Here is a 12,628-nt window from a genome sequence, read left to right on the forward strand (position 1 = left end):
GCTCCTGGGTGAAGTACCTCAGTCAAAACGTTGTCGGGGGGTGCTTCTATGGGCACCGCAACGTCAATTCCAACACAAATTATGTCAACTTGGAGCTGATCTACGCCACTTCCTGTAGCACTGAGGTACATTTTAGATACAGTCTGACACTTGGGGAATATTCTATGTTAAGAAATCTGCGGGTAGGAGTCTCTATCAGAAACATTGAGGAAGTGACAGGTGATACCACCAGCATCTGTAATGGTCCCTGTATCTTGTGAGGTGAGATGTTACGACCCAGGGTGAACATGCTGTGATATAGGTGAATTAAAGAGTGTTGGTAGTAAATGAGACAGGTGTTTAGCCGAAATTTACCCAGAATGTTAAAAATGTTAGCCTAGATAATGGATGGCACAATGTCTCATTAAATGGTTCTACTTGAGGTTTGGGAAGCACTACTACAATTGCTTCCTTGGACTTGTGTGAGAGTATGTATTTTGATCCTGATCCAATGTGTACATCTGAGAATGTTTCAAAAAGGCAGCCAGGAGTATATCCAATCTTGGGGTTTTCAACTTAACTAGTTCTGACATCACAATCTTGATCTCTGGATGGATATGGAGACATCCAAGGTAACCCCATGGGCTGGTGTAATTGGATGCAGGTGACCCAAATCTAAGTAGACTTTGTCGACTACCACTTGGGTTTCAGTGTATTTTGCATCCTCTGCTTCTGCTACCCTTCTACTTTCTTTTCTCAGGCCATCAATAGCAATCAATGGGCATGTCAGTAATCCCCATACCTACTCGCTAAAAGTAGTCATTTAAAGACACCTTTGTATTTCCTAGCGCACCATTTAAAAGGGTCTCTGTTAATTTCCTATCACAGTGGCAAATGTTGACTTGCAGAGCTCCAAAATAACCCCAAAATCTTTTTCACTCACTTATTTGTGGTTGAGGGTGATTTAATAAGGAAGGATATGGTTCTCATTCAAAGCAGACTTTAACAATGAATTATTCAACAAAATATCTCATCTGACTGGCTCTAGAATAAGAAGTGTTGAAACTCTTAAGTGGTTGTGTCAACTAAAGCTGCCAAAATAAACAATAATTAAGACTTGCACATGTAAAGGTCTGTCTATCAACTAAAGTGATGCGATTGTTTCAGAATCTTGATGTTGGATAATATTAATGAATACATTATTCTGGTGCAAATATGATCTGGTAAGCGAGCCCTTTATCATGCATTTTGCGTGCTATTCCTCCCCTTTCAACCACTCCAACGATAGCATTTCTGTTGACTAATGACCCCAAATATTGATGTGCAATTGTGAAAATGTCTTTATCAAAGATGTGCAAATGATATACACTAAAGAATGCCTATATGCTATTCAGAAGTTGTAGCATACTTGTGAAAAATAACTGCAATCCCAAATTTTCAACCAATGTTTGCCCTTCAACTATGAAGTCTTTCTTTGGTGGTACTATGGGGGCAGTGTCTCTGGTCAAACAACATTAGATTTGATTTTGTAAATAGCAAAGATAGTAATCCTTATAGGTTTCCAAACATTTTAAAATAAATGGCACTACCAAGAAAGTGGTGCCACCAGCAAAAATAAGTGGAGAATCATAACGTGCCTTATCCTGGGGACATTAGAAGCTAGTTCTTTAATAATCTAGTTCAGGTTGTTGCTATATGCACTGGATGACACAGACAACCAAAAATCAGGGTTGTCCTCTTGACATTCAGAAAACATTAATTACTAATTCTACTCCAGTTCTAGCAAGTTAGCTTTTCAAAGTTACTCTACAGCTCACTAAACTGATTTCTTTTTATGTGCAGAGTGCACCAACAAGAAGTGAAGATGTTTACTTTCAGCACACCCGTTGCTAGGCAGTGAGTTTCATTAAGAAGCCACCACTCAGAAAACCATGCCTAGTCTGAAAAGTTTACAGTTTGGAACTATATATTTTAGGGAGGATCCTAGAAATATGTCACACATGAATAGCTAACTGTTTATGTTATGTGGAGTGAATCTCTCAAGTGTTCTGTCCCTCCATAACACTTCAACTGAGGAACACCCACTGAATTAATGTTAATCCTAATTGTGAAAGTACCTTCTAATTACTCTGCTGTAAGGACTCAGAGAAAAGTCTGTTTCGAGGCAGCAATCTTTATTAAGTGAACCTTCAATCATTCAATTGACATATCAGCAATGGGACACTGTGTTGTGATTATTATCCTCATAATGTTTAATTCACAAGTAAGTGCAACAAAGTCACTAACTGAATGGGAGTTTGCTTAATGATGGCAGAAGCTATCCAAGTTGGATTTAGAGATATCCCATTTCACTTTGAAACCCTTTATTTTAACACATATTTAGACTGGTTTTGCAGTTTCAGTTTGAGGACAGACACAACTCATGCCTCTTGTGAGGCATGGCCCTTTCCCAAACTCAACAATGGTTATAAAATAGCACATTACACTCCTTGCTAATAACTTTGGTGCAGTTTGGCGAATCTGCACCTAACTTTAACCTAACTTTAAACTAAAAGTTAATCCATCTAGTTCTATATAGCCAGGGAAAAAAAGGGGCGTCCCAAAACAGTTTTTTCACTTAGGAAATTTTGCTCCTTGCCACAGAAAAAAGGGTTGAACAGAATTTCACTAAATGTGGCAGAAACTCAGAACCTTGAATGGATTTCTGCTGGATGTGGCCATTGCCCCAGCAAGAGGTTAACCTCCAGCTAAATATTGCCAAGCCTCATGCGGGCGGCCAACCCCCTGCTGCACACAACCTTTGGCTGTGTGCAGTAGGGGTTGGGCCGCAGGACTTGGCTTTCCCCTGTGGACGACAATCCATCTTTGGACCCCGCTCCACATTTTATTTATTTTGAATTTTTCACTGTACTAATGCTCAAGCTTCATCTTCATGGTACTGCTGGACTATGCACATTTCACTTCATGGGAGACACCTTAATCTTTCCAACCTTCTTTCCAATCACAACTATATGACAGCCTTATTACTATTTGTAGTTGAATTGCTCTAAATCACTCACAGTGAACTCATCTAAGCCTTATTCTTTTCTTCTACCTCAGATACTGCCTCTACTACTAGCTCTAAACCTCGTTTTTGCTTTGTCTGAAACAAACATTGGTATTATTGTTCAACCTGTTTGTGCGGTTGGAATTTTTCCCCACTAACATAGCAAGATATCAAGTCTTATGACATGAAAAATCTGTACATGAATCTTTAATTTGGAAGTGTTCGCACATCTGTCAATACTTTATCCTTTACATTGTATAGCACTTAGATGTCGTTCGTATTCTTATGTAACAGCTTTTTAAAACAAATTATATAAAAGTTTGCTAAATGTTGTCCTGCCCTCCTACTGCCTAACATTTCTGATAAAAAGAACACAAATAAAAATATTTTAAATGTATCTTTATAAAAATTCTATTTTAAATGATCACATAAGTACACTTATGTAACACATTTAAAACAAAACAACCTGCAAAGAATATACCCACCCAGCTGACCTCTGCTTCGACGCACCATCTCTTGTCTGGCACCTATACTTCCAAGTATCGCTTCTTCCAGTTTTGCTCGCATGTCTTTTGATTTCTTGAACGTTAAGCTGTTCATTCTCTCAAAAGCCTTCTTCCCCTAGAAGAGAAAAAAAGATGCAAAGATGAATCTCTCATGTTAGACACATTTTACAGCAGGGTTGTGTTCCGTTGGTCCAAGTCTTGCTAGCTTTTAAGGATAACCATTGACTATGTAAATATGTTGCATCTAAATTCACCATGTGGAAAGGTAGCTTCTGTGGATTTCCTGAAAGGCTAGTATAGATTAAGCCCTTGTGGACATAGGTTAGACGCCCTGTTTGATAACATTTACAAAAAAAGAATAATCTTTAAGAAAACCAACACTAACTTTTGTTTCGATATATAAATTATCACACCTTTATTAAACCTCCACAAAATGATGTGCTCCTGCAATGCATTAGAAAACGGAAAGATACAGGGGCCTGAATACGTATAGGCGCACTTTCCCTGTTTGCGTCACTGCACACCTTCAAACAGGTGCGCTATTTACAAATAGGAAAAGTACACCCTATTAGATTGAAGGTGCTACCCTCAGGGCAGCCGTGACCTCGTGCTGGCCGGGGGGCTGAGCATTCAAGTGAAATACGGAGCGACTGCTTAGAAGCTGCTCTGCGTTTTACTGTGCAAGTGTCACCCTCCTGCACTTAAAAGGGGAGAAAGATCCCCTTGCAGGCGGGTGTACTCAGTTTCAAGGGGATGTCTGGGGGTCCACAGGACCCCCTTTACCTGCTCCAGAGGGCTGCCATTAGGGGAGCACTGACAGTGACCACCTTTTTGTGGCCGACTGTCAGTGCGCCTCCTGACAGCTTCTTTACGTTTGTGCCTGATTCCATAATGCAGTGCGGTGCAAAGGTACAGAGATTCCCTCATTTGCATGGGGCCATGACCTCATGCAAATGAGGGAATGCCCTCTTGAGATAACGCTGGTGCAACACGTGTGCCTGTGCCATCTGTATTAGAGAATGGGGCGCACACGCGTCTGTGGCCCCTTCTGTAATACCAATGTGCCCGGTGGTGCACAAAGCGGGCCTCCATGGTACTTCTGTAATACAGCCCTGCTCTGCTAAGTGATGGTGAGGGTGGGGTTGCAGCTAGTAGTTTTTCTGTGTAAGCTTCTAATCCATTTAAATTAACTATACTTTCTATCTATACATGTGTATCAAAAGCCAGCAGCTCTAATGGTTTTCTATAATAGGGGAAATTAGATCTCACCTTGTATTCAAAGCAGGAAACGCAGAGGTAAAGCAAATCCAAGAGTCTATTGAGGCGGAGCACAGAGAGGTCTGTAAACCATTTTTGGAGCACAGTTTCATCAGCGTTCCTTAAAACCCACAGCAGACAGATGAGCAGACTTCGACTGGATTCCCCTGAAAACGTTGCGTGCTGCCTCGCGGGCTAAACAGAAAGAAAAGGAACATTAAACTAAGCAGTCAAAATATATAATTCACATTTGGAAAGGGGTCAAAATTAAGCAGACGAGGCACCACTCAACTCACAGACATCAAGTGAAATTATACCGACTTTGTGCATAATATCAGAGCCCCCAGCAACAGCAGTACCCTCACTGGTGTGTGTTTAGCGTATGTACAGAAAGGATTTTCAGAAATATTCTGTTCTAAAGGTTATGTTAGATTTGGAGTCACAAAACCTGCAGTCTACCACTGGCCTCTAGCACAGCCACCTCATTCCATATCATCATAGACAATGTTTATAGACATGGGGCTTTGTTTTGAGAACCTACTGTATTCTGGGAGCGGTTGTAGTCCTCTTTTGCTTCCAATTACCTAATTAGGTTATCACACTTCCTTGCAATGTTTTGAAAGTGAAAAGCCCAGGACTGGAAATATAGTGCTAGAGCGTGGAGATTGTTTACATTTTATCGGTGCAAACTGTGACTTACAATAAGACTCCAGCTCTGCCCAATCTTTTTCTTCAGGCGAATGGATCTTTGCCACCCATTTAGAATGGAGCATAAATCAAAAACATTTCAATGAACATCATCATTACAGTTAATTAGTTCAGTCAATGATGAGAGTTTAGGACCAGTTCAAAAAAACTTTATGTTCTCTACAAGAGGTTAGTAGATTGTTTTTCTCTTTTTATTCAATTAGTGAGTCAGACAAATTTACTTACTGGAATATCAAGCAATCATGGTTAGACTCAATAAAGGAATTACTCCCTATTCTATACTAAAACTTATTATATATGTAGGCTGAAACCATGAAATGATCCTTAAAAGAGTGAGATTAATGGAACATTTAAGAAATCAAACCCTCCATGAAGAGTAGTTCAAGAGAACTCAGCAGATGCTGCAATGTTACACCTATAAAATCATAACAGAGGGAGCCAAATCAGGAAGAGTGACTGCCAAAGTGGCAAGTAACAAAAAGCCGTCAGCAGTAGCTTTCAGCTTGCGTCCAAAAGGAAAGGCCATAGGAGAAAGTGTACGAAAACTCTAGAGAGCACGAGAGCGCTACAGCTACTCTAACTAGGAAACAACCACTAATTTAAAACACAAAAAGACACATATCAATCCACTCGATGTTAGATCATCTTGAGCCAGTGAGGAGAAATCGTATTAGCTATTCAGTGTGCCCTGCCTAACAATGAACTACTCCAAAGAAAGAAACATTTTATTTTCAAGGTCCTAGTTAAGTCTTGAGAGTCACGCCTTCATGTAAGCATTATCGTTTTAATATACTGTTCACTATTCAGCACTGTGAGTCTGTGGTAGCTAAACTATCTAAAAACAATAAGAACATGAAGCTTAGAGAAGACTAAATACATTTTTTAAAGTCAGCACATTCTACAGCATAGACAAAATTAAGCAAGCCAAGTTTGGGTCATCTATTGAATACATTTGTGCATGTTTCAGCATTTCCTAAAAGCATTATTTATTAAAGAGAGAAAATAAAGAAAGATAGAAAGAGGAAGAGGCCTAGCAACGAAAGTACGATAGAAATGAATGCTTAATGTGTTTAGCATCTCTAATACCTTGAGAGTGAGTGGTCACCCTATGATTTCCACACTTTACACATTTGTGTAATCCTGGCACGATGTCTTTAGCTTACACATCGGTACTTAGCAGTATAAAAAAACGAAGCAAGTATTCCTCTGCATTAAGGCCTACAAAATGACAACTGCACATTTATTTTCTGTAGGACATATGTAAGCTGTCATGCCAGTAAACACAACAAACATCTTACACACGACTGTGCATAAACTTCAAACACAATTAATTATACCATACTAAATAAGAATGAAGGTACTAGACTTATGCACTTTCAGAAAGGAATTGGAAGTGGATAGGTCTGGAAGAATACACTCAAAGGCGAGACAGAGTGTGAAGAGATATTAGATCCAAACCAGGGGGAGTGCTGAAGCTTTCTCAGTGACTTCAAAAGTGTCACTCAAAAGCAACAGTATAAGGTACTTAGCAAAGTGTGCTTCTGAAGGGTAACTGTCAGGATCTGAATTCCGTACAGTAATGCGCCTGCCTAAATACATTGGACTACAAATCCCAGAGGACCATGCGGCATGAAGGCGGGGACTATATGTACCTCCTGGACCCGGAAGTCAGGTTGTATTGGATTCCGTTTATTTCTGCTACGGTAGCGGTGCTTGCCCGTTATGTTTGAGGGTGCTGTGGTGCTTCGCCGGGATCAGCGAAGACACGGACACCCTATGCTTGGTTTGCTGGTGTTGGTAGGACGCGAGTTCATCTCTTAGCAGTTCCGGCGCCGTGAGTCGGCTGACTCATGGGTAAGGGTCCTGTGGTGCTTCGCCGGTCTCCGGTCAGCGAAGACACAGACCCGCTCTGAACAAGGTTATTGGGACCTAGAGGAGTGTGTCGGCTGATGCGCTCCGTGGGTGCTGTGGTGCTTTGCCGCGATAAGATCGAAGACACAGACACCTGGTAATTGATCCCCGTGGAAGAAGGAGAGAAGGCGTGTTTTGTTCCCGACTCGCCTATCCATGTTTTTGGAGATATCTATTTTCTGTCTGGAGCAGAGAGGACGTCTGCTCCAACTGGCGGAGTCTGTTTTCCCTACGCTCCTAACTGGACGCTACGATAACGGAGGAGCCCAGAAACACTATTGACTTCATATCCGTTGGTGGTAAGGTGAAGGGGGATTACCTTCTCTGGAGTACTAGTTCTTTTGTTTTCTTTTTCTTTTGGGAGGGGCTCTACGCATGATCTGAGCGTTGCTTCTGTGACTTAACAGAAGGAGAACGTGTTCTGAACTAGAAAGGCTGAGAGACGTTTATCCTATGGAACGCTGGCATCCTTCTTTAGTGATGCTTGGTATAAGGACTAGGTATGTACCAAGTTAGTTTTCACTGGAGCACTGAACTGGAAGGGTTATTTGAATAGGGGAGGTAACCTGTGTTTGTGTTTTATAGGCTATAGTCCAGGAGTTCCATGGTAGGAGAGACCCTAGGGTACATCTTCATCATTGCCACAAGAGGTTATTTGTCGAGGTAGGTGGAAGTACTAAGGGAGATCAAGGAGGCTAGGGGAAGGGTCACAGGCCTTTATTAAGGGGTTGTACTTTGTCGTTTCAGATTGTGTCAGCCCGTAGAGCACCATCCCGGCCCCTCTTTTTTCCCTCACCTGATCACCTCTAGGCTCTGTGTACGATTGAGAACCGAGCTTGGGGACATCCGGAGGTTGACCCTCTAGAGCATCACCCGGATCCCGAAGAGCATCGGGATACCCTGACAGTAACTGGAATTGGTATAGTGTGAAAACAAAAGATAACGATCGTTGCCAGGGTAAGCCTTCTGCATACCTCTGGGCAGTGTGCTTCCCTGCCATATGGTGAAAACCTGGCAGGTCACTGGAAAGTTGCAGTAGGTTTTTTTGCTCTCTACCTCAGTGAACATGACAATCACGTGTCTACTGAGATTCTCCATTTATATGGGACGAGAGCTTGGCTCTAAGGTCTCCTGGGCATGCATAGTAATCCTCTTTTACATAGTGCCTACTGCCCTCTCCACCCGCATTGTGGAAAGACTGACAGTGGTGGCCGCATGAATCAATAATCAGGGATACCTGTACTCTTGTACCCACTTGGATGGGTTGCCTACCACATTAGGGCACTTCTTGAACAGTGTTCTTTCCATGAGCCAAAGGCCCAATGGCGCAGTTGGGTCCGACGGTCCAGACGAGCGCTGGAATGGAGAAGTGGGTCCTCTCTTCGACGCAGGCAACCGGAATCAGTACCGAAGACTAAGTTGATGTTGTAGATTGATTTATGGATTCGAAAATAGATCTGTAATGGGACCGAACGATGAACACATCCGAGCCCGATGATTCAAAAAGAGATCGCTAACGGGACCGAACGATGAACACATCTGAGCCCAATGGCGGAAAAAAAACAATCTGAGGATGGCGTCAATGCCCATGCGACAAAGACTCTTCCAAGACAACAACAACATGTAATCATTCGGGCCCACCACCAGATGGTGATCTAATTGCAAAAGTGTGTGGTCTGCAGTCTATATGCCTCTAACATATCGTTAATAGTTGAGGCAGTAAGTACCTCTCCCAAAGTAATAATCATGATCTTTGTCAGAGTGAATCACTAAAGTTACTAATTAAACCTGAGCTCAACCCCCTGGTAGAGCAAACAAGCTCAACTTAAAGGCAATCTGTAAAGTATGTGTACAGTACTAAAGCCAGCAGTAAAGTCGAAATGCAAAACAATACAAATCTCAAAACATTGAGTAAATTAGAGTACATTTTAATGGACAAAATTACATAAAAATGAAAAAATCCATTAAGGGGAACTGGGTATATGAATAACTAAATTTTTAAGTAGAAATAGCACCAAGAAGTACAAAATGCCAAGGATGGTCATTGCCTGCAGAGAACAGGACCTAGGCATACTTTGATGCTGACCCAGTTGGAATACATGTAGGATACACTAACCGGGTTCGCCCTAGTTAAAGATTTTACCTTCTGACTTTAGCCCTTTAAGTCCAAATCCACCACATGATTACACTTCTAACCCCCCCAGGACCTCAGGCGTGCAGAGGCCAAGAGTAGAGTCGAGTTGAGTCCAAGCAAAGTTGTTTCTGGTCAGCCAGTCAGTTGCAGGAAAAGGCCTCTTGCAGCTTGCTGTGTCCCTGTAGGTTTAACAGGAGGCCCTTGGAATTTAATAATTTTTCCTGAGTACAAGAAAGAGAGCAGCTCCACTCCTCCAGGGTTCCTCTCAGGTTGCAGCTTGCAGGCTCAGTTCTCTTCTGATCTTCCACAGGTACAGGAGTGTTCTGAAGTCAGTGCCGGAAGATGCCACATTTATGCCTGGCACGAGCTAGTCGATGGGAATAACCCATGGGGTAAAAGCTCCTGGGCTAACCCTACACACTTTAAGCATTTTCAAGATGGCCGAAGTCTGCAGCCACATTAAAATTGAGCTCTAAGGGCTGTAGGGGGGCGGTGTGCAGGGACTGTACTATGAGAATCCTGTTTTAGGCAGTCCCTGTACCCCCAACACATTCAAAGACCAAAATCTGGTAAAGTGAAATCTGAGTTTTTAACAACCAGACAGTGGATACACACAAAGTGTTTTGGCATTCCGATTCCATCCTTAAAAGTGTGTTATATATGAGTGAGAAAGTGCCCTCTTTCTGCATGGGTGCCCCCACTTTTTTTTGAATTGCTGATGTACTTTGACAGAGTGTGCCTTGGGCTCCTGCTAATCAAGTTCCCAGGGCCTATGTTCTTTCCCTAAACTGCATTGAAGCCTAAACCCAATTGGTATCTCTGGCCACAGGTCAGTCCCTGGTAAATGGTACCACAGGTACGCAGGGCCCTGTGACCAGAGAAGGCCTCTAAGGGCTGCAGCACTTATTGTGCCACGCTTAGAGGTCCTGTACTCTGACACTCACGCACTGCCTTTGCAGGCTACGTGTCTTGGTGCAGAACAAAGTTAAGAGTCGACATGGCACACATTCCTGTGTGCCATGGCTACAGCCCACTGCCCTGGCATAGATCAGCCACCCTTCTAGCTGGGTGACTATACCAGTGGTGAGGGTACAGGTGCATGAGCCCTGTACCCTTACAGTGTCTATGTCCATTCTTAGACATTGTAAGTGCAGTGCTGCCATTAAGAGTATATGGTGCTGGGAGTTTGTCATTACGAACTCCACAGCACCATAATGGCTACACTGAAAACTGAGAAGTTTGGTATCAAACTTTTCAGCACATTAAATACACACTGATAGCAGTGTGGTATTTAATGAAAAATGTACACAGTGGGCATCTTCGAGATGTCCCCTGAAAACCCACCACTAGTGTCCAGGCTGAGTGGCTGCTTTCAGCTGCCAACACCAGACATGTTTCTGGACCCCTGGGCCTAGAGCCTGCTGCTCTCTGGGGCCTAAAATGATGCACATTCTGGGACGAGGTGCCAAGCCTCCTCCGCCAGGATGCGCAGGGGTCACGAAGGGGAAGCTTCAAAGGCTTGCCGCCTTTGTGAACTTCCTCAGGCCACTTGCTGCCCTCAGCAACTTTTCCCCACTGGTTCTGAACCCCACTTTGGGCGGGATAACCAGCGGGAAAAACAAGTGAGGAAGAGAAGTGTGCCCTCCTCTGCCAACTTCACCCCCAAAGGTGGGGGGAGGCGAGGTGAAGCACAACTCTCAGTCCACGCCATCTTGAAATGGGGTGACTCAGCCAACCAGGGACAGGCTCATGCCACCCTCTCAGAGGAGGATGTCATAATAGGGGGTGTACTCACCCCAGGGAGTGGACCCATTGGTCCCAGCCTTTAACCTACCTGTAACGCCCCTAAATCTAGTATTCAGGGCACTCCTGAATCTTGCTTCCTCAGACAAGAACCTGTAAGAAGAAGAAGAATAAGAAGGACCGAACAGCCGTACAGCAGCTAACAAGAGGAAGGCGCCCACTGACTTGGCCCCAGCCCTACCGGCCTGTCTCCACCTCAAACCTACTACTGCAAAATCCTGGTGTGTCCTGCAGCCAGCAACCTCGAAAACCTCAGAGGACCTGGCTGCCTTCACCTCCAAAGACTTTGTCTCCCATGATTACCGGATTTGTTCATCTGCAACCTCAGGCCTTGGCCGGAAACAGCAAATCCGCACCACTCTGCACCCGTCGTCCACGGCCCGAGCTGGAGTGGGCAAACACCACGAGGAGGTCACCCCGGCGATCCTGACCTGAGATCCGGCGACCCCTGACCTGCCTCAAACCTCCAGCCGACGCCTTCAGTCTAAATCCAGAAGGCCCCCCTAACCGCGACCAAGAGCTGGTAAGAAGATCTGACCCCAAAAGGCATCCCTGCAATTGTGTGCCCAAACTGACGGTGCCTACCCAACCCCAAACGTCCCAAATTACCTCTTGAAGTGTTGGTCGCACCCAGAAGAACCTTGTCTCCCTGCCTGCAGTGCTTTTGCAAACCGGAGGTTCTCCATTGAAAACAACATGGCATCCGACATCAAATAAGCACCCTGCACTCTGCTGCTCTAGTGCCGCTGAGGGTGCACCTTTGGTGCTAATTTGTTTCCCCATTTGCCCTGAGCTAAAGTCCAGGAGCTTTGCTCCCACAACCCAGTGGCCTGCTTGCCAGCAGCCACCAACCAGAGGCCCCCTATCCCCCATTGGATAACATTGGGCCTCAGCACTCTGCACCCAGCCGCCCTAGTGCAGCTGAGGGTGTAACAAGAATGCATCCTCGACCCTGGGGGACCCCTGAGCCCAGAACCTCAACTTCCACTACCAAATACTTACCTCAAAACCGATAACACTATTTTTCACCATAGGATAACATTGACTTTTTTCCTTTTTTTTTTTTTTCAATTTTTGAAAACCTTTATTGTGCATGAATAAAAGAACAAATATGGGCCTACAACCGTCAGGCCGGCCACGATACTTTGTCAGCACAGGTGCAAGCATTACAGTTCCCCAGCAGCAACAGGTAAAATGTCAACAATCAATGAGCGTTACACTGGGAAGAATCATGTCGCCGGGGAGAAGGAGAATTGAAGGTTAATTTTTAAAAGTTTTTTATGT

General features: G+C 43.9%; 1 protein-coding gene across 11 annotated transcripts in view; it reads right to left on the minus strand.

Annotated features, from left to right (window-relative positions):
- The window catches only part of DOCK7 (dedicator of cytokinesis 7), an 864,306-nt gene that overhangs the window by 232,558 nt on the left and 619,120 nt on the right, over nt 1–12,628 (minus strand). For 6 of the 11 annotated variants that reach the window (XM_086953469.1, XM_086953439.1, XM_086953485.1 and 3 more), the window contains 2 exons: nt 4,801–4,983; nt 3,511–3,646 (listed from right to left, as the gene is read on the minus strand). In XM_086953469.1, the coding sequence (XP_086809595.1) occupies nt 3,511–3,646; nt 4,801–4,983 (319 nt within the window). The remainder of the gene's footprint in view (nt 1–3,510; nt 3,647–4,800; nt 4,984–12,628) is intronic. The other 5 variants (XM_086953476.1, XM_086953492.1, XM_086953463.1 and 2 more) reach the window with 1 other exon arrangement.

This window comes from Lissotriton vulgaris, chromosome 1_1, assembly GCF_964263255.1.
Source record: "Lissotriton vulgaris chromosome 1_1, aLisVul1.2, whole genome shotgun sequence".
NCBI lineage: Eukaryota > Metazoa > Chordata > Amphibia > Caudata > Salamandridae > Lissotriton > Lissotriton vulgaris.